The sequence below is a fragment of the Lepisosteus platostomus genome, chromosome 9 (assembly GCF_059453375.1).
Source record: "Lepisosteus platostomus isolate fLepPlt1 chromosome 9, fLepPlt1.hap1, whole genome shotgun sequence".
NCBI classification, from domain to species: Eukaryota; Metazoa; Chordata; class Actinopteri; order Semionotiformes; family Lepisosteidae; genus Lepisosteus; species Lepisosteus platostomus.
Genome location: NC_142619.1, coordinates 32,378,293 through 32,404,616, shown reverse-complemented (window position 1 = coordinate 32,404,616; position 26,324 = coordinate 32,378,293). Strand labels below are relative to the sequence as shown.

At 36.2% G+C, this 26,324-nt stretch overlaps 1 protein-coding gene across 2 annotated transcripts in view; it reads left to right on the top strand.

The window, feature by feature from the left end:
- The window catches only part of syn3 (synapsin III), a 176,607-nt gene that overhangs the window by 56,590 nt on the left and 93,693 nt on the right, over window positions 1-26,324 (top strand). For both annotated transcript variants that reach the window (XM_088644758.1, XM_088644757.1), the window contains exons 4-6: window positions 16,483-16,574; window positions 22,572-22,728; window positions 23,402-23,491. In XM_088644758.1, the coding sequence (XP_088500884.1) occupies window positions 16,483-16,574; window positions 22,572-22,728; window positions 23,402-23,491 (339 nt within the window). The remainder of the gene's footprint in view (window positions 1-16,482; window positions 16,575-22,571; window positions 22,729-23,401; window positions 23,492-26,324) is intronic.

The window sequence follows — 26,324 nt, the reverse complement described above, 5'->3', positions numbered from 1 at the left end:
CTGCAATATACCCCTGCTACCATGCAATAACTGATCAGTATCCCAAGTTCAGGAGTCTTTCACAAATGAATTGTTTAATCCTCCAGTCCCTCCACAACCAATTATCCCCATCAGTCATTGGAATCCAGACGAACCTACTTACATACTTACAGTATGTAAGTTTTTCACTAGGGAGTATTACACATGGATGACACTGCTTCAAATATATTGAACATATACAGTAGGGGTCTTGACTTTTGTTATGGTTCAGTGCAGATTTTTTTATTTCTCAAGTAGCAAAATGTGCAGATAACCAAGTTCAACCCTATTCTGTTGCATAATGTACTGCAGTATATAGTATGTATAGTAAAAAGACATAGGTGACTCTTTGTTATATGATAATTAAAGTACTAATGCATTGGCTTAAAGTTAATTAAAATTAACATGGATCAACTAAATTAGAAAATAAAACAGTAATCACAAACGTATACAATAGTTTAAAACTATCAATGAGCTGTAAAGTCATCTCCACGCCACCGACACAGAACTGGGAGCGTTCTTTACAATACAAAAATTAGACCACATTGAAATGCAGATGCTGGGTAGTTGGTACTTGGGCAGGGGGCAGAGAGAGAATGACAGACTAGCATAATTCATTTGATGATCTAGTCTGTTCCTCGGCTAATTTGAAAGTTGCGCCTAATGACCTTTGGTTCAGTTTCATCCTGCTCTGCTCTATTTGCATCCAAGACCCCATCAGCCAGACTGAATGGTGAATAAATGAATTGGCAGATTATAAATTTGGAGACATAAATGTCAAGACCCTACTTTACTGTGAAACTATCTGCTAGTTACAGTTAAGGAGACCCCTGCCCTCTTCTTGTTTAAATCTAAGAACACATTTGTTCTTTTTGTCTTTCCACTAACGTGCTAGCTTTCTCACATACAGTAACTGTTTCTTTCTGCACTGATGTCTCTGAATAGTAAACTGTCCTTTTTGAATAACGCAATAAAAAAACAAGTGTTAAACAGTTTTCTCATAATGTGTACTCTTATTGGTAAAATTTTAAATGGCACTATTCTTGCTAAATATTTTGTAATTTATATTTTGCTAGCTTCATACTTAAAAACAAATCAGCATGATCATTACTGGCTAGCTAAACTGATAGGTAAAAAACTGTGCAATATCAACTCATAGGACTGAGAAATATATCTGGGGTGGGCAATAAGCTGTGCTAGGAAAAAGTAGGATGTAAGACATAAGAGCAAAGTGCAAGAAATAGTGTACCCAAGAGATCATGGCCAGAGGCCCTGCTTTCAATGAGTATGGCAGAGAATGCCACTCTAGGACTGGCTTGGCAAGCTTTTATCATTGCTGGAAGTAGTCCCGAATTCAACAAAAGGATCAACAACATGCTCCCATTCTAAATGATGTTTTTGTTTTAGTTCAGTGTTTTACAGAATCATTTTCTAGTGAGTCAGATGGTTCCTGTACATACAGCTGTAACACAGCACAGCAGCCTTAGCACATGAGTGTCCATTATGAAGAACTGCTGTATAAAGCCTCATGAGGCTAAGAACAAGTATTCTGTAAGATGAGAATTTATTGATTGAAGGGAATGTCACAGGAACCTGAGACTTTGCTTTGTCTTTTATGGGGTAGTGCTGCTTCTTGAGATGATCACATGGAAACATTCTGGGTCAAAAGAAACATTAATTTTCAGTCTAAAGCAGGCAGGCAGGTGGGAGGGAAGAATGTTTTAAAGCCAAATTATTCCCTTAGCACACATTGTCCATTGTTTATGATTTTTCTTTTCCAATTAAGAATATTATACAATGTCTTCATGTGTTTGTTTATATGCAGGTTTCCATTTTACTACAGTAATTATTCTTTTTAAAATGTGCATTTAACTTCATAACTGACTATTGATAAACTTAAAGAAAAGTTTAAAGTCCTTTGACTGACCTTCTAAATAATTTCTTTGTTTTATTTCCTATAAAACAAGGAAATGGAAGCACATATGGGGTAGTAAAAAGATGGCATAAATTAATTCTGATTTATCTTAATACAAATTGCTAGTTTTAATTTAGAGAAAAAAGAGTTATAATCCATGAAAATTAATGTCTGTAATAACAATGACTCATAAGTATTCGAGAGTGTGCTTTGGGGAGCAGAGATTTGAAAACATGAAATGGTTATCTAATGAGAACAATAAACAGACTTGGCTGTACTGGTGTAATGCGCTGTGTTTAAAGTAGTGTTCCATGAAGTCTTTTGGGAGAATTTAATTTGACTGAAAAGATAAGCTGGTTTTTGAATTGTGTGTCCCAAAAACTAATCGCTGTGGTACAAATTAGCTAATTTCAGAAATTCAACTTTTTTTCTCTTTGTATTTCTCATTCAGTCCTCTTTGTTAATACATATTCTATCAGGAATACGTATTTGAAGAAGAGGGTGACCAAGAAAGATATCTAGTGACTACTCTTTTAGAAACAAAACCAAAAATAATGCAGATAAAATCAAATCATTCACTAGAATCCTTTGCTTTGCCTTTTCATGTATGGCACTACAGAGCATTACAGAGCAGTGCATTGATGTTTATTATTTTTTTACTGAAGAGATATAATTGACAGTTCCAATTTAAGTCCATTTGTTAATAGAATTTTCAATTAAATCAATAAAATGTCACATTTAAATCTTACAAAAAATAATTCATTTTTATCATGTGTATTATATTTTAGAAGCTTTTTTTCCTTTTTATATTTTTGAAGCTTCCTTCCTGAACACTATTTACGGTACAATGAGGAGTTAAGCATTTAAGTTATAACAATTATTGAGCAGTATTTACATATAGAACCAGTTTTATTAAATTCTTAAGTGCAGCACCGATCTGGGCATCAGTAGAGTCAGCTCTACTGAATTACTGTAGGAGGGAAAGTGCTTTTTTAATTTAATTAATGAGTAACTTTAGGATGTCTATCCTGTTGTTTGTATTATGAGATATTTAAGATTAGAATTTCAGTTCAATGTTTTAACCAAAGGATGGCACCTACAAATAGTATCACTGGTCACCATACTTGGACATTGATTTGGACATTCAGATCCAGAGAGAAGAGCACTACCTAAAGTACCAGTCCTCCAACATCACTTATATCAGCAACCTGTTTTTTCTTTGAAATCTCAGTTTCCAGTACTGCCCAGGCCCGACCTCTCTTAGCTTCTGGGATATGTCAAGATCATGTTACAAAGTAGTAAATCTGCATATCTGTTTCACTCATTTATAAAGCTTATGAGTAAAATACTATAAGAAAATAAGAATACTGTTTTAGTAGTCATTTCTCTTATTTCACATACTGTACCACACTATTCAAGTGCACCTTTCAGACTGGTATAGTTTAACACAATATAGTCCAAACCCTGCTAAGGGTCAATTTAAAAAAGTGGAGTTGTGTCACTGAGTTATTTTTTAACATTCCATCAATAATGTCACATTGCTTATTAAGTTATCTTTTTTATAAAAAAGCTAATATGAAGTGGTGGATTATATTATTTTCAATTATGTTCAATTTATCGATGTTGAATAATTTCTTTCAGCTTTCTGTGAAGAGGCGAGGAATATTAACTACTATAAAATTAGTAGTACTTAATACTATTGTTAGTATGACTTGCGAGCTGAAAGTCAAATAACACATTAGTGCACAGGTTTCCCTCACAACGGTGAAATTATCAGGTCAATATTATTGTTTAATAAAAGGCAAAATCCTTTAATATTTAAGTCAATACCTGTTTTTTTATATTTTATTTATTATGCAGTTTAATTCCTTATATATTTAATTATTTTAGAATTATTTCAGCTAGGTGTCCAATAAGAAAAAAATACAAAAATAATCATGAAGCCACAAACAGTATTTATCAAAACGTTAAGAGTTATGAGGATAGATCTTCTTGAAGCCAAGTGGAAAAACACAGTAAAATTCCAGAGTTATTTAAAACGTTTAGTAATAGCCCCAAGGTATGAGTCCAATACATTCAAAAAATAAAGTTCCAAAAATGTGAAAGCAAAAGCATAAACGCACAAAAATCTTGTTACATAATGTCACAAAATGATTCTTAGACCCCTTTTTAACTTCTAAGGGTAAGGTACTGTAGGTTACAATACCTGTTAATAAAAACTAAAAAAAAATAACTGTGATTGCATAAGTATTCAGACCCTTGAACTCAGTCCCTTGAAACATTTGTTGGAAGCACCTTTGGCAGCAAGTCACTGTCAACTTTGTAAATATGCTTGGTGCAATATTTGCCCATACTTCTTAGCAAATTTGCTCAAGTTGCTTGGGGATTGCTAATGCACAGTAGTCTTCAATGTTTTTCCACACATTCTCAATAGGATTCAAATCAGGACTTTAGACTGGGCCGCTCAAGTTCATTCATGTTCTAATTCATAAGCCACTCCAGTGCAGCTTTGGCCTTATTCTTTGGACCACCGTTATCCTGTTGAATGGTGAATTTTCACTCCTGTTTAAAGTTTTTGAGAGACTGAAACAGGTTTCTTCTTCTCGTGTTTCCCTGTACATTGCTCCGTCATTTTTTTCTTAATTCTAGCTTTGTGTCACTGCTGAGGAGACGCATCCTCATAGCATGATGCTGCCACCACAAACATTTTTTGCATCGCATTCTTTAACTCGGCCACTTGCTGTGGTTATTTTGGAAAAGTGTTGACATGCTGCGTAAAACTTTTGTGTGTTTATGTAAATTTTAAAATTAAATCGCTCTCCAATACCTCAATATAACTACAAGTGTGGCTGTTTTAGCCTTATGAGAGGAACATTAGGAAACACTTGCATTTTCTTAGAAAAAGCTTTAAATAGAATGAAATAATACTTTGTAGCTGTGTCAATATTGTTTGAACCTGAAGATGTAATCTAAGGGGTTTCTCATTCTATCCTTGTGTATGGTTAAGTTAGACAGGGACACATCATTGTTTCTTATTTGTGATTTCTTTGAAAGATTAAAAAATAACATGCTTAGCATTACCTCTGACATTGATATGTGATACAACGTTTAACCCACTTATTATTTATTATTATATGACTTACATAAAGTCACCCATTTATTGTCTTTATAATGCCATGTTGAGGTGTAATGGAAAATTAAACTTACTGTCAATACAACAACAGGCCAGCTAGAGAGAAACAAACTGGAGTCTCTTTTTTAAACACGGACACGTTCTGTCCCTGGTGACAGTGCAGAGTTTATACAGTATGTTTCTTCTGTTATCCCTCCCACCTCCTTGCGCCTCAGTATGACTGCATCGCTGTGCCCCACATCAGGACATTCTTCTGGCTTTTAAACCCAGTTCATTCCATTTAATGCATTGTAGATATCTGATGGATTTTAATAAAAATTATTTTTTTTCTTTTCTTCTCGGTGTAACATCTGTACAATTGGTTATGCACAATAGTGCAATAGTATGACATGCATATCAATTGTAGTATACTGTATCTTGTTTGGTTTTTTGTAGCAGCTTTTTGTTTTTTGACATTTGTTTTCTAAATTTCAGCAATTATTACGTAGTGTTTCACACAAACGTGTTAATCTGCTTTTCAGTCATGCTGTCCTGCTCGTCCTGCGCGCAATATCTTTTCTTGTTTATTCCTGTTTTCTTTTACCATTTACTGTAGATCGCATAATTAGCATTAAGACAAAATATGTTTTCTACTATATTTTATGATTTGGCAACTTTTCATGAAACCCGTTTGATGGTATTCAGTAGTGTATGGCCGGTGTGATGAGCAGTATTAAAATGTATGGGCTTAAGACTGTGAATGTAAAGTATGTGAATGTAAAGTTAATGTAAAGTAAACTGTCTGCTGAAATGGTATCTTCCAAATAAAAATTGGCAGCAAACTGTAAATGGTTTTGACAATCACAACATCTTTTTATCCAAATTTTTATTTTACATCAAATAATCCAAAGGTGGAATTAAGACAGATGAACAAAAACAAAACATAAAACAATACAAGGCCAGAGGTAATTACAAATCAGAGCACAATAAGTTAAGGTTTTTACATACATCAATTAATTTTATGCTTTCTTATTTTTCAGTATTTAACGATGTTCAAGTAAAATGCAATTCCATTTTATAAGGAATGGAGTATGTTAGAGCATTTTGGTTAGAAAATAAGATATCTACAGTACCTAGTATTACTAACAGATTAATTATACATACATGTTATTTTTCTATTTTATACTCCTTAAATCTGACATTAACATTTAAATGCTTAAAGATAAAGGTTTAGAAGTCTACCCAAAAGAACTTTGTTTATGTACAGGTGATAGATAAATGTGTCAGATTTTGTTTTCAGCCCTACAGAACACACAGAACATATCTGATGAATTCTAAGAAAAGATGTTCTCTGTTTAATACCTGATATGTCCTCATTCTGAATAATTAAAGATGGTCCAACTCCTTTTTTATTTTTACATGGTCTATTTAAAATGGAAAAGGAAGTATTTCTTTCACAACATCTAGTTTTTATACTAGATAAGTTGGTGATGCGAGCTGAATACATGAACAAAAAAGGACTACATTTCCCGAAATGCCACAACATTAAAGAATCACATGAAGTCATATCCAGATATCCATAATGCACTGTACAGTACATCAACTGCAGTAAAGTACTGATAATCAATGTTCTTGCACACTGCCTTCAACTAGACCATTACTGCCATTACTTACACCACCATTTTGCAAGTGATCATAACAATTATATGACATACTTTTTTGGGGCAGAGCATACTGATAATGACAATCATCTGGACTGGTTAAATACAGTCACCTTTTCCAAACTAGTCAGGTGGTTGTTACGTTCTCCCCAGCAGCTGCGCCAGGGGCTAAGTCAGCAGTTTTTAATCAGCCAGTTGCCTGAATGTCACTGTCTCTTGGCATTTCCACACATCTAGTCCCGGAACTGTCACGGGTGTATGGTAAAGACCCTATGCGTGACGGTATAATCGGGAAGAGGCTGGAGACGGAAATCAGGGAAAGACACACAAGAGTTTATTTGGGCTGACAGACAGTGGGCAGTGACAGCAGTGATCCAGTGCACAGGGGGAAACGCAAAGGCAACCAAGTCCAGGCAGATCCAAAAGGGGTAGTCAGGGCGCAGTCCATAATCCAAAAGCCGGGAGATCCATCCAAGACAAAAGACAATTAAAATCCAGGAAACGGGAAACAAGGACCAGGAACACGGAAGATAAAACCATAATGGGACAAGGCACTCCGAGGCCTGGGTTCAGAGGTCAGGACGTCGGGATGAAAGCTTATGCCCTCAGGCTATTTCCAGGCCTGGTCCTAGGCGGGCTTTTGGATGTCTGTCTTCCAGCTTCTTCCGGATTATACCGTCACGCATAGGGTCTGTACCGCACACTCCACGGGAGGCCGACCTGGCTCCCGTGTCAGAAAGTTGAGCCAACAACAATAAAGACCCTATCCGTGATGGTATAATCTGGAAGAGACTGGAGATGGGCATCAGGGAAAGACACACAAGGGTTTATTTGGGTTTCTCCTGTCTGAGCTACTCTGTCTCCTCATTCCTGCGCACTCTCTTTGATCCTTGGCTTTCGACTCTCTCCTCTACGGCTAAGAATCCCGGTTACTGATTTGGCACTGTAGTGATACTCTTGGTTTGGACTCCTGCTTCTCCTACGACTATATCTCTCTCTACTGTTTGGTACTCTTTGACTACACGGTTTCTGACCACGGATCAGCTTAAGGTTTACATCTCTGGTAACTGAGGATTCTGCATAGGGTCCACAGACGTAATCGTAACAGGAACACCAGAAAATGGTTAATGGCCACACCCCGGCTGAGTGTGGTGGTCAATAAAGACTTGGATCCAACAATCATTCTTTCTTGACACTGAGCCCCTCGAGCCTAGGCTTGTTACTTCCTGCCTGTTCTGTCTGTCTGTCCTTGGTCTGCTGTGGTACTTTTGTCTGCCTGGTAGTGTTTGTCGGATTCCCATCAGTTTGATACACTGTCTTGGACCCCAGTCTGTCTGGTATGCTTGTTAGCTCAGTTTATATTATCAGACTCCTTTCAGCCTGGAATGGATTCCAGTCGGCCTGGAATGCTCTCTTGGATTCTCCTCAGTCTGGTTGTGCCACTTGGATTCCCTGTGGTTCAGACTTCCCTGTGTCTGCCTAGATCTGAGCTCAGATGGATCTCTCAATCTTGAACCCTTGGTGTTGCCTCTTGGGGCTGTGTCTGTCTGTGTGAGAGGCTGCTCGGTGCCCTCAAAGGCTGTCAGCTTGCCTGTCTGTCCCAGTCTCAGGCTCTGAATATTTGGCTCCCTCCTGCCATTCTTCCAGCCTGTCAAGTCTGCCCTGGTTATGGCCTGTTCAGTTTTCCACCACTGATGTGCTGGGTGGTTGAGTGTGCAGGTGGGTGTGTTGCTGTGCCCAGCTGGGGGGCCTGACTCGGCTGCCCTGTGCCCTGCAATTGGGTTCTTTTTATCCCTGGACTGCGCCATAAAAGTAATGATATACAAGCAGTCATACTCACACGTTTTCGGGGATGTCATAGGAGCAAGATCTGCCATTTTTCACCCTTCCTCCAAAGAACTGAATCTTGTAGAACTTGTTGATTTTGTTAAAATAATTTTTACTTGGTCGAAATGTTTAAGAATTTCCATTGTGCTAGTGTTGTCTCCATATGCTAAAAATACTGAATTAATTAACAGTACTATATGGCATATTACAGCATGTTTAGTCTGCTTCATGTCTTTTTTTAAAAGCTAGTGTCCTCTTTCAAATTGGCTTGTATTGTACCATGCTTCTCAGAGCTGACTGATAGGATCTGTTCAGGAATGGTGAAACAGCATGATGCAGAGCTAGAACATTGTTGCAGAAAGCTGATAAAAAACTGAAAAGTCATATATCACTTTTAAGATACATTTTACCCACCAGCTAAAGACTTGCTGAATGATTATTGAAGGTGTTTTTAACCTGAACTCAGCTGAACTGCCTTCAACATCTATCAAGATTATGAAAATATTTAGAACTGAAACTATTCCAGATGAGGTCAGTGTGTAGCTTGTGGAAAAAAGAACACTTCATTGAACTGGCACCATATTTGGAAGCCGCAGCTCTCGTTGGACTGCTCTGAGAAGGTTGCACTTTGGCAGCATTAATGTTGGCATACACTGCACTAGCTGTGTTTTTAGGAGACAAATTGTGTTTTGTATAGCAGAACTAACCTCGCTGATAAAGAAATGTCCTTATATTTCCAGCTTTACATCTGCACCACTATGTTAAATCTGATCATTTTTTTAATTATACTGTACTGTATATGTACAGTAATTCACGTCAACAATTTTTGATCTGAGTTCTTAGATCTCCTGCAGCTTGCATAACGACATAACAGGTCCACTGACGATGCTATTTCCTTGGCTCTTCACACTGCCTTGGCTCATTTGGATAATAGAGACACATACTGTACTGTATGTAAGAATGCTATTCATTGACTACGGCTCCACCTTTAATACTATAGCTCTATCCAGACAAGTCACCAAGCTTAATGATCTACTGTAGGTATCAGCACCTCTCTTTTCAGCTGTATTCTGGATTTACTGACTGATAGACCACCCTCAGGGTTGTGTGCTTAGCCCCCTGCTGTTTTTTGTTTTTTACCCATGATTGTGCGGCCGGAAACAATATGCTGATGATACTACCATCATTGGCCAAATCACCAGTAATGGTAAAATAACCTATAAGGCTAAGGTGAGGAACTCTGGAGTGGTGTCTTGACAATAATCTCTCACTCAACATCAGCAAAGCTAAAGAGCTGGTTGTCGATTTCGGAAAGCAGGGTGGTGACCACACCCCTATTCACATCAATGTAGGGATGGTTAGCAGCTTCAGGTTCCTGTGTACCTTCATTACTATCAGAAAGCCTCAGAGTATTGTTAAGGATAACAATTATTATAAATTAACATTTAAGGATAAAAATGATCACTTTTTCTCTCCCTTGTCCTCTAGTAAGTGTTATACTGTAGGAGTATAAGGCATGCACCTCAGATTCAGAGACCGCTTCTTCCTGCAAACTGTCAGCTTATTGAATTCTACCTCTATCACTGCTTCACACTATTTTCTTGCAAACTGCTTGTGTTGAGTTTTATTAAAGTTGAGTGTTATTTAACTTTTTTGTTGTTATTTATGTTGGTGTTTCCTAAATGTCTTTGTCTTGGAACAAACATTCAAATAAGCATTTAATTGCACTTGAACCTCTGCACTCCTGCATTACAAGAATATTTGTAAGAATATTTGTAAATAAATGGAATGGTGACTTGTATGATTAATGCATTATATCAGATGCTTGGTGTTCAGTGGTTGTGATGATGGTGACAGACTGAAGAAGAGATAGAGAAGAGGGTGAGCTGAGATAAGAAAAGCAGAAATTGATGGTGTTGGGGGAAGGGAGCACAAAATCTTTAAAACATTTGGCAAACATTTGGCAGCCCCTGCAAGACACAAGAAGCAGCCTCTTCATCTTCAATCCATGCAATCTCAGCTGTCCCCTCTATGTGTGTGCATGGCTGCAGATGAACACTTTCCACTCACTTCAGGATTTGGATGGGAATGTGAATAGTACTGGTAGGCAAACTATAAGGATTTCAATGCAGGCCTCTTTGTCAGTGGAATTTTCTGAGCAGTAAGATGATATTGTTACACATGTAGTAATAGTTTTACCACAGTACCTCTTCCTATAGTGCCATGTCTGTACATACAGGAGCCAATATGCATTTATATTAATTAATTTGTACACATAAGCTGAAGCTCCACCAAGTGGCAAATGTCCTTGTTCCTTAATTGTCCATGACCCCGTATGATTGATGGATACACTGTTATAGAAACCTTCTTAGAGGTTTAATTATTATAGTCAGAAGGTAAAGGGTTTTGTAAAATGCATAACCTTTTGTTATTAATAATTAATTTAAATATTTAAACATTAGAAAATGATACTGAAGATACTGGACTATTGCAGATTTCCACTTCCATTGAAGACTGAAAAAAAGATATCTTCTCGTACCCTCAATTAAAATCTATTTGTGTAGATTTCACTTGGGGTAAAAGCTAAATTAACAGAAGTTTTTGTTCTATGGAATGCTTCCTGTTTTTCTTTCCCAGTGTAGGAATTAGTCCAAAGAGCAGAATACATTATCATAATGGTAACCATGGTAGTCTGAAACAGACAAGTTCTGTATACCTTTAAGACCAACAGCTCATCCCAATATCTGCAGCAAGGATTAAGCCAATACTGTCAAAGAGATGAACAAATAATTGTTTGGAGTTTCATTCCATGAAAGGCTTGTGGTTCATCTAGGCACAGCAATCTGCTTTGTGTGCCTGGAGCGGGATTTTGTTATGTAGGATGTTTGCCACAGATTCTACATCTGTGCTCCCAAGCTAGTTTTGGCAGGCAGTATTACCGAAGACACAGATGTTTCTTTCACAGTTTTGTATCTGTGGAGAATCCTTGGAAAACTGGTCCAAAGATGTGTCCTTGAAACAAGGCAAGCTCAATAGCAAGCAGCAGAGGATTTAAATCTTAGAGGCGTGCTGTTGAACTCTAAATGAGGCTACAGCTGCCCCCACCACAAAATGTTCTATATTTTAAGTTTTAATAAAAGTTCAAGGTTTCCATCTCTCATGATGGAATTTTTTGCTTTTAAAAGCTTCATAGTATAATGATTTAAATTTTCTTTTGCTGCACTCATTTGTATTGGCAGCACCTTTCTTGGGTCATTGTCATATTGGGTGTCTGTCTTTACAGATTGTCCCAGAGAGAATCTGTATTGACACTCCTTAATTCAATTTCTACATGAGTTTCATTTCAATATTTCAGAAAGGACACTTAGAGGAAACACAACATAATCTACTTAAACAGATTTCTACAAGACATATTTAAGCAATTTTCCAGAAATATACAATAATATACCATATTAAATCTGAAATTTGATGATAATTATTATTTTTAATATGCATTCCGCAAATTAAACTATCAATATCCTTGTAAATAAGGATGCTCTAATGTACAGACTCATTGAAACACATTGATATGAAAGAATTTGCATTGTCCCCTATGATGATGAGGAGCCGTGGCAGCTCAGATGGCAAGGGCGTCTAGCTCCTGATTGGAAGGTCCTGGGTTCAATCCCAGGTAGGGGCAAACAATGTAGGTTGTGATAATTCCTTCCAGATGGCTCCCAGGTCCACTCAGCCTGCTTTCCAAATGAATACCGGAGGATTAATCCTTCCAGGGGTAATAGGCTGGCAGGAGTGTGATGCTGACCACATCACGTCCACCCCCAGTACCAGATGGTTGAGAACAATGGTGGCCCTTGCCCCCCATTCCCAGTGGGCCTTTATGGCCTGAAAAGGGACCTACCTACCTGTGATACTGAGGTCCCATGTCATTGATTTACCTCTGCTAACCTCAGGTTGATGCTTTATTGAGACATTCCAGAAGCAACAGACTTGTGTAATGTTTTCACATATAGTGCCTTGCAAACGTTTTCATCCTCTTGTGTTGATATTCGATGATTTTGTTAAATTACAAATTAAGTACAGTATAAACAATTTTCATTCAACAAAATGCTAAATTATAGAAAGGGAGACTAAGGTACAGTATGGTTCCATGTATCCTATTGTTGTGCAGTATTTTATCCAAGCGAATGTTTAAAATAATGAACAAAACAATGTTATACCCCCACTTGTTGGATCAGTCACACCAGACTCACAGCTAACAACCCTAATCCTGTTATTTTAACAGTAACTGCAACAATATGCTGCTCATTAGATTCTAATTCCTTCCAGTATTTAAGACCAATGTTCTGACTGTGCTTTCTTTCTCATTGTGTTCCTTTATTTCCCCTGTACTGTACTTGACTGGACGTGATCTGGATTTTTTTATAGACAATTTTGGAATTTCCAAGCATGTGTTTGTCATCAATCTGCTTATAGATATAAACACCAAAGGAAGAGAGCAATGAGGAAGTATAGGTAGAATCCTCTGACCCACCTACCTTCAAGCCAACCATTTTTCTACACACAACAAGTAACACAGCTCCGTACCAGGGGTTCAACATTGATTGGAGCAGAGGTGTGTCCCTCACTGACAGCGCTGCAAACCTGTAAGGGCCTAGAATTATACACTTGTGGAAAGAACCCTGACCAATTACCCTTGGTGATGCTAAAATCATTAAAAACATTTGATACTGAAATTTTAATAGAATTTGGCATATTTGTGATAAATAAGTCCAGAGGATCTGATTTATTCCCACCCTGTGAAGGTGGTATTATTTGGTACAGTAAGTCCAGCTCTGCTATGGACTATTCTAACATAAGCCTCCTGAATTGTGATATGAGATTCTGACTTGTCTGGGGGGATTTCTCAACCCTTCTTCCAGGCAGAATTGTACAGTCCTTTAGAACCTTTGGTTTCTATTTGTGAACTACCACATGGAGTTTAAATCATAAGTATTCATAGTATCAATTGCATTGATGCCTGGAGAATAAAGTGATCAGTCAAGAACATGTATTTTGCATGCAATAACCCAATTTTTGACATTTTGGATATGTACTGTATGTTTTGGGTCATTTTAATGCTGGAATGTCAAGTTTCAGACAGGCCTGAGCTTCTTGGCAGAGGGGACCAGGTTTTAAGCCTAAATACCACAGTACAGTATGTAGTGGAATTATTGATTTGTCCTATCTTAGTAAGGGTTCCAGAAAGCATAAATGCTTATTCTTTATTTAAAAGAGTACTTGGAGTTGTGAGTGTTTGATCCTCATTTTGTTCTTGAATTCAATTAATTATTTACGACAAATCAGACTGTGGTCTGGTCAGTGCTTATAGGTTTAATGAGGGCAAAACATTTTCAACCTTTTTAGTCTTAAACAGAAAAGACTATGAGCATACCTGATGCAAGTATTGAAACAAGTCAAAACCTCCAACTTAATGCAGTGGACTCCTTCAGAACAAACATGAACCAGAGGACACACGTGATACTCAGATTGGAATGAAGTAATTAGGGGCCTGTTCTAGGAAAAATGTTCTTCCTATTTGATATCAATGATCCAGATTCTGGTATAGTTTGTTTATTTTGTCAGTTTTGCAGATGATAGGGGGCACATCTGCAAGAAAATCTCCAGAAATAGAAATTGTCCTCAAATGAGAAGTCAGATCCAGTGGGAGTCTGTGGGTGAGACTATTGGCTCAGGGTGGAGATTTTAATGAGGTACAAGTCCAATACAAATAAAAAGCTTTTGTTCCATATATGAAGTGCAATCAAAATAAACAACGACTAAGGGGAAAGCACAATTTTTAGGGCTGTTTTCAAGCGGCCGACTTCATTACCAACCTCCCAAACAAGACACTGAATGTTTATTTCAGTCCATTACCTTATTAGTCTTTCCAGACACTAATCATCAGTACTTTCAGTTTAATTTAGGCATTAGGCAGCATGTCTACACCCTGTCACAAGATCTTTAATGATTTTGAATAGATTAAGCAAGGTCAATTCAATTAATGTATTTCTAATTTAGTTGAATACATTACTAAGCACAACCATAAGTGGAAGCATAGCAAAAGTTAATAAGGAGAAACACTTTTAAAGTGAGGCCAGTTTGAAATACTATGGTGATCTCAGTGAATGTGTTAAATTCCAGTATATAAATATTATTTTATATATGAACAAGTAATAGGTTTATTCCATGCTGAAAAAAGAAGATAGAAAACAGAACATTTCGGCCATGTAGCCTTCTTCAGGTGTGAGCTATATGATATATAATCATATACAGTATATATATATAATATATATGTATAATATATATAAAATTTATAAATATGATTCTTATACTGTATATATATTATATATATAAGAATCAGCAATAACCCATTGTAAAATCAATGGGATAATAGGATTTGATAATCTCTTAAAGGCCAAAGTGCCAATTTCTGTTTGTGAGTAATATTATATTCTGTCACTTTGTCCTTGCAGCATTTAGACATACCTTTTAAAGCTCATGAAATATTTTATTATACCGATGTGCAGTAGACATTATTTGCCAGTAGTCCTACTACACAGCAGATCAGGTAGAAAAGTTAGAAATTGCTTGACTTGTAACTGAATTAAGGGAAAACCATAGGATATTCAGATTGTACAAGCCCTGCATGTAATTTAGAGGTACCAGGCGATCTTTTGAAAATTATGCCTTGTAGTGCTGGGGTCTTGGGTTCAATTTTGGACCTGCGGTGCTATCTGCTTAGAGTTTGTATGTTCTCCCTGTGTCTGTGTGAGTTGCTATCGGGTGCTCTGGTTTCTTCGCAAAGACATACTTTTAGACAAAAATGGCCATGCTGTGACTGTGTGCATTTGTGTGCTTGTGTTTGTGCCCTGTGATGGGCTGGCGTCCTGTCCAGGGGTATCATGCCTTGCAACGTTGCTTGCTGGGACAGGCCCGTCACGTGACCCTGAATTGAATGAAGTGGTTAGAAAATGGATGGATATTTATTAATATATATTCCATATCAATCTGTAATCAAATACTTGTACATGATTCATAAATAATTCTATCACCTTAATGTGAATTTTATTTTTTAAAGTTATTAATATGATGTGTCTCCTCCATAAGAATCGTAGCATAATTCTGAGAGTATCTGTCAATCATTTGTCAATTTTAATGGACATATTTTTTAATTATAATAATAATAATAATAATAATAATAATAATTGCTTACACTTATATAGTGCTTTTCTGGACACTCCACTCAAAGCACTTTACAGGTAATGGGGACACCCCTCCACCACCACCAATGTGCAGCATCCACCTGGATGAAGCGACAGCAGCCATAGTGCGCCAGAACGCTCACCACACATCAGCTATCAGTGGGGAGAAGAGCAGAGTAATGTAGCCAATTCATAGAGGGGGATTATTAGGAGGCCATGATTGGTAAGGGCCAATGGGAAATTTGACAACGAGGTTATACCCCTACTCTTTTCGAGAAATGCCCTGGGATTTTTAATGACCACAGAGAGTCAGGACCTTGGTTTTAAGTCTCATCTGAAGGACATCACCTTTTTACAGTGTAGTGTCCCCGTCATTATACTGGGGCATTAGGACCCACATGGACCGCAGGGTGAGTGACCCCTGCTGGCCCCACTAACAACTCTTCCGGCTGCAACCTTGGGCTCACACCTACCTAGCTTCAGTGGCTTGCCAATTGTGAGTTGCAGGGTGATATTGCCTTTTTTAATTCAATAAGTGAGTTGTTTTCAATAAGGTCATTAAGATAATTATATATATTTCAGGTATATTGATTGTTTGCTGTCATTGTATCATTAATTTGTTTTTGATCAGTTTTGATGAGTACTATTGAACAAGAAAATCACTATATGTTATTTTTAACATGACATTATCATTATGTTTTCATACAGGCAGAGTTTTCAGAGATTAACCTTGCAGCATATGTAAATGGAGGCTGTATGATTGATATGCAACTCATAAGGAATGGCACCAAAGTAGTCAGGTAAGACCTTCCATTATTTTGGATTGTGTTTTGTACTGGGTTATTGTTGGTCTGACATTTGGTTTAATATGTTTGTTTTCTGTTTAACCTACAAGTCAAACAATCAAAAAGGACTGTAGAGGACAGTGAAGCTGCATCAGTTTACAGTAGGAACAAATAGAGGCTAATTCCGTGCTGAGAAGCACAATTAACGTTTCTGACACAACTCTGTGAAGAGTATTCCACAGCCTTAACGTCTTCTTTCATTCTACATTTCAGCCACCGATTAACCTCTTCTCGTGCCATTACATTTGAAATGCATGTTAGACTGCCTCTTTCAGGGAAGCAAATGTAAGGAAAATTATAGTTCTATGCAAAACAAAATATTTTTAAAAAGCTATTTAGAACATTTTTCCTGGAGTGACTGTGTTTGTGTCTGTATGTACCCTTCGATGGACTGGTGTCCCATCCAAGGTGTATCCCGCCTTGCTGGGATACTGTAGGCTCTAATTCCTCTGCGATCCTGTACTGGCTAAAGTGGTTAAAAATGAATGGATGAATCTTAGCCAGTGTATGATGCATTTGTTTGTTCAGGACATCTGTCAGTTTCTTAATAATTTTAAAAAGATAACTTCTTGATTTGTGTGATCTGATGCTAACGATTGTGTCTGAATCGTACTTTATATTTCTTCTTCAAGACATTTTTATTGTATTTTTATTATAAGGGATTCAGCAGCCTGTCTTTCATTTTTCAGCAAAAATATTTTTTGTCATTGCCCCTTTCCTAATTGTTGCCAGTTCTTCAACAAATGGCAGAAGTGTGGTCTGGCAGAGACATGAGAGTGCTGTAACAACTTTAATGAGCCTTAAACTAGTAGTGTAATTCATCACTACTATTTACTATTGCTAATATTCATATCTTTCTTGTAAATCTATAATAGTTACCTTGTGGGCAACAGTGCACTATTGCAAGTATCATGGCTAAAGGTTTTCAGATGATGGGTCAGAAACTTTATAGATGAAATGAACATTAATATGATGACTTCCACATCCAAAGAAGGCTCCATAGCCGAAACGTTGTGTTCAGCAACGTTGTCCTTTACTGTAATATGTACAGTATATGTTTTTTATCATGGGCTTTATTTGATGTATGTTTGCCCTTTTGTTTTGCTTTTGAACTCCTTTAATCCTGAACTCACATCCCTGTCTTCCATATACTGTACTACACTAACATACAGTATTTGCATGTCCTGATCACAGTGTTAAATGGTATTTACATTATCACAATCTTTCACTTGTTTTTCAGATATAAATTAATGTAACGTAAGTAAAATAACACACAATCATGATAGATAGATATAAAGAAAACTAATTTAGTTATGATTCTGGTATACATTTTTCCTCTTGTAGACATAAACTATTTAGACAGCTTTAGAAAGCTTAAACTGGCATATGATAAGAGAAAATATAATGACAAGACAGATGAAACCTGAAAATCAAATCCAGACATGGATCAATGAATCATTTTCTCTAGATTGCAAGTTGTGTATATATAAAAACTGAGGGCTACAGATTGAGGTAAGAGATTAAAGAAACAGATCGTACACTTACCTTTTTCCCCACAAGTGACAGGTTTTTGGTTCCCTTAATTTACTTAAGAGATTATGTGCTCCTCGGGTTACTGTTGGTGAAGTATTATTGAGATTTGACCGCAGAGGGGAAATTGTGGTTCAGCAAAGGTATACCAGCCTTATTTGTAAAATACGATTAGGATAAGCTACCCAGTATGTTTTGTTTGAAGTCAGTATTAAATATTCTAAATAGACATATTTCATTTGACCCTTATGTTATTTCATATATTTCCAAAACTGTTGTTTCTTGAGTTAATATTTGCAATATTCTGCTTTCTGTATGCTTTGAGTGCCCACAAACCTCCAAAAGACTAGGGCCAATATTTGCAAATAAAACTATAACACTCTTAATAAAGCAAACCTTCCTCTGAACAGTATTCCCTGTGAGGTTATATTGACCACTGCTAGATAAGAATAAGGTTCAATTCTATTATTCAAGACAAGTTACTCTAATGTGTCTATAAGCCACAAGTCTAACTACTGTAAATTGTTTAACTCTACTCTGCTCCCAGCTTTTGAGTATCTTGAGTAGCGTCAATACCAATCAATACCAAAAAATAAGTTTCATTCCAAACAAAAAATAAGTTTCATTCCAAACATTTGTTAAAAAATAATTATTTTTGATTGTTATGTCCCAGTGTGTGGTCCATGTGTGTTTTGTTGTGATGTTCCACACATCCTTACCTTGATTGTTCTCCCTCCACCATTGGTCCATCATTACATCATTGTTTCTGTGTGACATCATCTTCAATTAACTCTCGGTCAATCAGAACGGAGATTATTCAGTATATTAGTTGGAGGTTTTCAGAAGGAAAGGGTCTTTTGTTTGACTTCGGTCCTGCTTGGCTTAGCTTCGGTTTTGTTTCGCTCTTGGTTTTTGGTTTGGCTTCGTTCGTGTGTGTTTTCGTATAGCTTCGGCTTTTGTTGGTTTGTGGTCATCTCTTTGTGCTTTTGTTTGTTTGTGTTTATCCTTGTTTAGCCATTACCTTGCTCAGGCGTATTGTATCAACTTCTGTGTTCTTTTGTACCCTGTTACTTGTGTCCACTCTCGTTTTCCCTTTGGTATTCGTAGTTCACTTGTGTATTTGTGTGAACTTTTGTGTATAGAGTTAGTTTAGGTTGTTGGGTACATTTTGCACATGTAGTTGATTTTTGTATTAGTCACACTAGTTTAGTGGGTGAGTGCCGTTGGTCTTGTTTGGTTTTGGGTAGTTAGTGAATGTTAGCTAGGTTGTTTGAAGACCGTGTGTTTCAGGTTTTTGTTTTGTAGTTAGGTCAGCTTCCCTCACTTTCTTAGCCAGTTCCATTTTGTTTGTTGTTTTCTTTTCTTTGGCACCACTCTAGTTCCTTTTCACTGAGTGTTATTGTTTCCTATTTCATACCTGTCACTTATTCACCTTAAAATAATCACTTTTTCACCAACCCTTGTTGTCACGCTTCCTGAGTCCCTCACCAGAACCCACCTGCATCCAAAAACTATCCTAAATGTTACACCCCTTTACCCCTAGACACTTGGGATCATAACATTGATCTAAGTTGTATCATGGTCTGTAGTCAACTGTCTTTATGTTTTAATGTTTTTGCCACTTTTGAAGTACCACAGTGTTTTAAGGGGACTCAAAAACTATATGCTGATGTTATCTGGTTAGTGTAACTAACTAGCATATTTTATGCGACAGTACTTACTGACAAACAAATATGATCGAGGTTTAGGGAATATACAGTAGCTCATAAAACAAAACTAATGTCTATCCTCCAAGTTCAGCATACGATTTGTGCACAGAAAAATGTAAAATAAGTAAAACAAAGGAAAACAAATCCAAGAATTGCAATAAAGGGAGCCAGACTGTAAAAGTTGCCAGATATACAGTGATGTGTGCTGTATTTTTTTTTGTAATAACAACAGGATATTGCAAGCAATAGACGAAAAACATTTCTTGTAAAGTTGTTCTCTTGCTTTTACCAAAGGAAATAGCACAATGCCTGTTTTTGTTTTAGGATTATAGAATTGTTTGCAGTGTATTTGTGTCCCAAGCCATGCTGACCCTGTCATGTTTTCACTTGTTTACTTCTTTGCCATATTACATAACTGGCAAATATTTTTAGGCATTTGCATGGAATCACATGTGCCTACCTACTTAAGCAAATATATGGCACATCTCCAATTTTTAGATAACCATAACTGCCTTGTTTTCTAACAGGTATAATCACAATAGGCATTATCCATATATACTTTCAAATTTAGCTAAAATTAGGTCTTTGACAAAGCCCTTCTTGCATGCTGTATAGGAAGTATACATGCAGTGTATGTCTGTTGTAAATGAATTGGGACAGCAACCTAATATGTTTAAAAATTAATTATAGCCCTTCAGTTTGTGTAAGCAAGTTTAACTACATCCACTATTGTCTTCAAGGGATTTCAAATGTAAAATCCCAGCTAAAATAACAGATATATTTTTAACATAATGACTAAGAGATTAACTGAAGATTTACCTCAGGTTACAGTTTTCAATGCTTGAAGACATACATCTGGAAAAAAAATCTTGAACTAGATCTAGGGTCAGTATAAGTAGTTTTTGTTACAAAATTAAAAATAAAAATAAAAGTCTGGAACATCTAAACCTTTCAATCTCAGTGAGAAAACGTTTTCTATTTTTCAATAAAATAAACTTTCTATACATAACCCATTTTGGACTGAACTAGATTTGTAAATCAGTGGCAGCTATGAAGCAACACTAACATAATCCCCCATGGGTTAATTCTGTGCCTCACTTGGCCATTTTCCCAGAATGCTTTGTAATGAGCAGGATTAAGCTGCTTTCATTAAATAGATCATCCAAAAGATTTGTTCTTGAACAAGGCCCTTTTTTCTCTCTTTGCCCCCAAATAATTACTCTTTTTTTAAAAAACAGTCTGCTGAGATGTAATGTGTTAATGTGCTGACAGATATCATTTATATGCCTTGAAAAGCTACAGCTGCTTGAATAGTAAGTCAAAGAGGATCAAGGAAGAAAAAACCTTATTAGAAATTATATGGGAAAACAGGACATATCAAAAGTTTGTGTATGTTGTATCATTCAGAAGAATTCTGAAGCATGTATATTGTTTAAAAATGGAAACGTTTTTTTTTCAGGACAGCAACGTACAATGTTTTGCATTTTGAGAAGTTTGTTTATTGTGCAGTGCACATCGCCCTTCTCCAGCTGCGCTGCTTAGCTAAGAAAAGGTTGTCTTGTTGGGCTATCATTACACTGGAGAGACAATTTATCATTAAACCCCTAGATGTTCTTACAGAGGAGATTATTATTTGCCCAAGGCTACAAGGGTTTTTACTTAAGTACAGGTCATGGGTGAAGAAAAATCAGCAATCAATCCCCTATTCCCAGTCCTTTTGCTCCTTATTTTTTTGCCTCCAAACTTTTTATACAGTACATATATAGCTTATGTAATTTTCATTCAAAGGAAAAAGAAAAGAGGCTTTTGTTCAAATTACAATCAGATCATACATCCGTAATGACATTAACGACAGCATGGCTATAGCAGTAAAATGCACAAAACAGCTGGCATTCTCCTAATGAATCTAAAATTAAATTACCCCCTTAGATTACCCCCGTATACAGTAAGCAGCTACTCTTCCTTTTAACCATTGGGAAAGCAAAACCTTATGAAATGCTTGCTGTTTTTATTAAAGACAAGTTAATGATCTTAACTAAAATTATGAAAGAAGGGCAAATGCCCGCTTTACTGTAGTATAACATATTAGAATATGAACCAAACACACCATACCTAGACTGTAAGATTTTAAGTCATCATCTAAATTATGTCCGCTCTGCTACCCCTTCTCCTACACCTTAATTTTTTTTTCTCTTCTTGTTCAACTCTCCCACGGACAGTGGAGCTGCTATGGCATTTTTTCAGCATTGAGATAATAATATTCTTTTTGTTTGCAGACTTAGTTATTTGTCAACTGTCTCCCATTTCTATCTCACACACCCTTCCTTTCCTATTTTAGAAACAGGACAATTCCCTTTTGGGACAGTACTTTTCTTAACAATCACTAGCTACTTCCTTCCCATGCCCAAAGGCTTGAAGAATCTTGCTTGCTCTTGTTACTAACACGGAAGACCTGTTGTTGACCCTTGATTTATCACATCATGCAGTTTGCTATGTGAATTGTTTTATTTGTTCCTTTAAATTACTATAGTATCAACAATGTAATCATCTGTATTCTCATAGCAATCAAACTTGCAAGGTTTTGTTCCTGCAGTTTTGGAACATTACCTTATGCTTTTTAACCTTCAAGAATTTCTGGAATATTCACGCTGCTGGTCTAAGGGAAATTTTTATTTAGTTTGTCTTTTGTTTTGTGGATTTCCTCCGGCAACAGGTCCTTCAAACCAGACTTCGTTCTGATTCGTCAGCATGCCTATAGCATGACTCAGGGAGAAGACTTCCGCAGCCTGGTGATTGGTCTTCAGTATGGCTGTGCCCCAGGCTTGAACTCACTCATGTCCATCTACAACTTCTGTAGTAAACCCTGGGTGGTAAGTTGCCTCCAAAGCTAGAACATACTGTAATTTTCAGCCTGAAGGAGGTTCATTTCAATTGTTCTATACAATAGAGTGAATTGTAATAATGCATACTCAGAATGAGAAATAAAGTCATATTAGAGCTTAGTTCTCTTAAAATTGTACCTAATGTTCACAAAAGAATGTTAAAGTATAAGCAGTCTGTACCTAGTTGTGAGCAAAATTAGATTTAGTTTGTGTTGTTGTGATTGATATCAGTTTTAACTTAGGTGCACCTGTAGAAGGAATGTTCTAGTATAACTTTACAAAGCTTATTTGTAAATCTTTAATATAACTACACCACTTAGTGCTATATATACAGTACATCAGAAATCGTATATCATAAATATACTTAACAAAATCTGTGTCATATTTTGAGAACCATGCAGTATTCTTCCAAAATTCTGTTCCAGCTAAAAACTGTTTTTTTTTCCTTTACACATCTGCCTGCAGAAATTCAAACCTATAAAAGTTCAGGAAAAAAAAACCCCGAAAATGAGGGGCAAATTCTTCTCGAAAGCAAAAAGCTTTGATAGTTGACATTACTTTACCTACCATCAATTACTGTATGTTCAGTGAAAATGACAAACGTTTTAAATATGATGTTCACGGACCTCTTCTATTCAAATAATTAATTTTGCCTTTTCAGTTTTCCCAGATGATAAAAATCTTCCACACATTGGGTCCAGAAAAATTCCCATTGAATGAGCAAACGTTCTATCCCAATCATAAAGAAATGGTAAGAGCTCCTCATATCCCCTCATAATGGTTTTCAGAGTGCTTGGTAAGAGACCAATTTTGAGTTGTTTACGTCTTTTGTTCAATTTTGAGTTGTATATCAGCTATTTTTAATGGGCTTAGAGCAGCTGGAGAAATTTGAATGATTATAGTTAAGAGAAAACAAATCTCCATTTTGTTGGTTTGTTGTTTTCTTTTTATCTACATTTAACACTGTTTTCCAGCAATTCCTTTAATGTTTTCTTTTAGAGTGAGACTTATTTAGCTTTTAGCTTTTCTTAATAGTACATTTAATGTGTGTCATAGTGTACCTTATTATTCTAGCAGTATTATCTTTTTTCTATACCTATTCCATCTTTTGCATACACTTCCATGTATTGATAAATGGGGGGGGGGTATAAAACATGATTTTGTATACTGTAATAGGACTGCTGAGAACCCTACTGTGGACAATGACAGCACATGCTGTACCGTTCTAGAAGGTACTTATTTAACTGTGTCTGCAAGATCTTATGCCCTGCAAATGCACTTTGCACCCTTTAGGCGATAGTAGTTGTTAGTGCCCTCTGGTGTCCCATTTGGACTGCATGTCCTTTGTCCAAGGTGCACGTTGTTCACAATACAATTATATGAATAGTAATTCATTCTTAATTTATAGTAACTAATCACACTCTACACTCACATCCCACAGTCCTAGGTTTCAACAGGCTTTTTTTTAATCCTTTTACCATTTAAATTCATCCTATATGTTATGTTCGAAAACACTCTTTTCAGCACTTCAATTATAAAATACACATTTTATTAACAAAAATACAGTTTATTTTGTTATATAGACAGATATAATATTGCAGGGTGTTCTACGTGCTGGAGTGGGTAATAGCATTATGGATAAAATTACATTCTATGAAAACCGTATGCAACACAGAAAGGTGTCAAAAAGGTATTGGTCCTAAAGACTGGAGCATTTTTTAAGTATTCAGCTATATTGTTTCGTGGTGTATGGTGAATTCATAATATTTAAACAGCACTATCGGCTATCTGAAGATATTAATACCTCACATACTGTACACATGCAGATGCACACTCTCTTACATTATCAGGGGGTTAAGCAAGTTTCAAAGACAGTACTTCACTCGTTGGCTTTATTTCAATGTAAAGGAACAAATAAAGATTAATTCCATGATGAAAAGTAGAATGAGGGAGTAAAAAACATTTTGGCTATGAATCTTTCTTCACGTGTGAACATGAAATCAACTTGTGCTAATTCATTTGCAGCTTGAATGTTGATGTAGTTTCATACTGCAACCCTTTTTTCCCAAATATTGTTTTGTATATAAATATATATATATATTGTTTAGTTCTGACATTTTGTTTTCTATTTAACTGATTTGCTAACTAATGATAACAATAAAATATTTGCACCATTTTCTTTTAATAGTCCACTTCTCTAACTACAGTGTTCCACAAAATCAGGAAACCAAATTGGTATTGAGCTTCTCTTTTCCTTTTTTTTCATTTTCTGAGCACTTTTTAAATGTTTGCATTAGATTTCATGTTTTTAATTTGCTTTTTATTATTTCAGATAAAATGCATCACTATAATACAGAAATTATATAAAAACATAAATATAGCTTCTGTGATATGGATCTCTTTACTGATCCAGTGATCTGGTGCCAGTGTGAGATCAGTGGAGGATGGAAATCCTAATGCTAATGCAGACTTAACTAGTGTTTTCTAGGACATCTCTCATTAACACAACTTATCAAGCATGGCATTATGTAATCTAAATAGGTTTTTGCTGGTATGGTCCAAGCCAATTTTATTTGCTCTTTTTTGAAAAGCAAATGCATTCGTTAAAATATATCCTTTTAATGGTCATCCAATGTCGAATCAGACAAAGTCAAGGCTTCAATGAGTGATGTCTAAACTATTAACCAGTGATGTCTGTAAAGTTTCTTCAGAGATTGAGTAAAGCTTCAGTTTATTATATACACAGCATATTCATTCGACTTGAAAGCAAATCCTAGATTAAAAGAAATGTAAGAAATGTAAGAAAGTTACAGAACGTGAAGGTGTTTGTGGTGAGTGTTATGTAGACAGACTGGGAAGATCAATATTTTATTTTTCCCTCTCTTGGGTCCTGATTTGCTTTGCTTTTGGAGTTTCTAAGGTTTTCAAAAAAGCAGTTCAGGAAATGAGGGTCATTGTGCTGGCTGAATGCATTTTGTGTTAATTTTGCACTGAGACTTAAGTTTTTTTGAGAACCCATGGGTATTGTTGGCTTCTGCCTACATTGGTGACTTCTGGGGAACCATGAACGTTATTCTTTAATATCATATTCCCGGAGGCCTCATTCATTTGGCAAAAAGTAGCTATATTAATCTTGATAATAAAACAAGTCTATGGGCACAGATAGCTATTTAAAAACTAAGGCCAGTAGTTAAATTTCAAAATGAGTCATTCCTTTAGACTGCAGTATATTGATGTATCATGGCACTGTCTATAACTTGTGCACTTTTGAATATTGTTAGGAGACTGTATTTGTATATATATAAAAAAAAATTATTGTAAACAAATTCCTGCATGTTGATTTGTAATGAGATCTGGAATAACAGTGTGTTATTACAATGTACAAATAGTTTCATTAACAGAATAAAACTTCACTTTCAAATATTTCAAATAATGATCACATGGCAACTACCTGTGATATCCTTTTGTAGACCTGGGGTAAAAAGCAACTTCATTTCATCACAAAGGGTTCGTTTAACAACAACCAACAGGGACATTCCTCAGGATTTAAGAAACCTTTTGTTTACTCTTGATTGGTGATCACT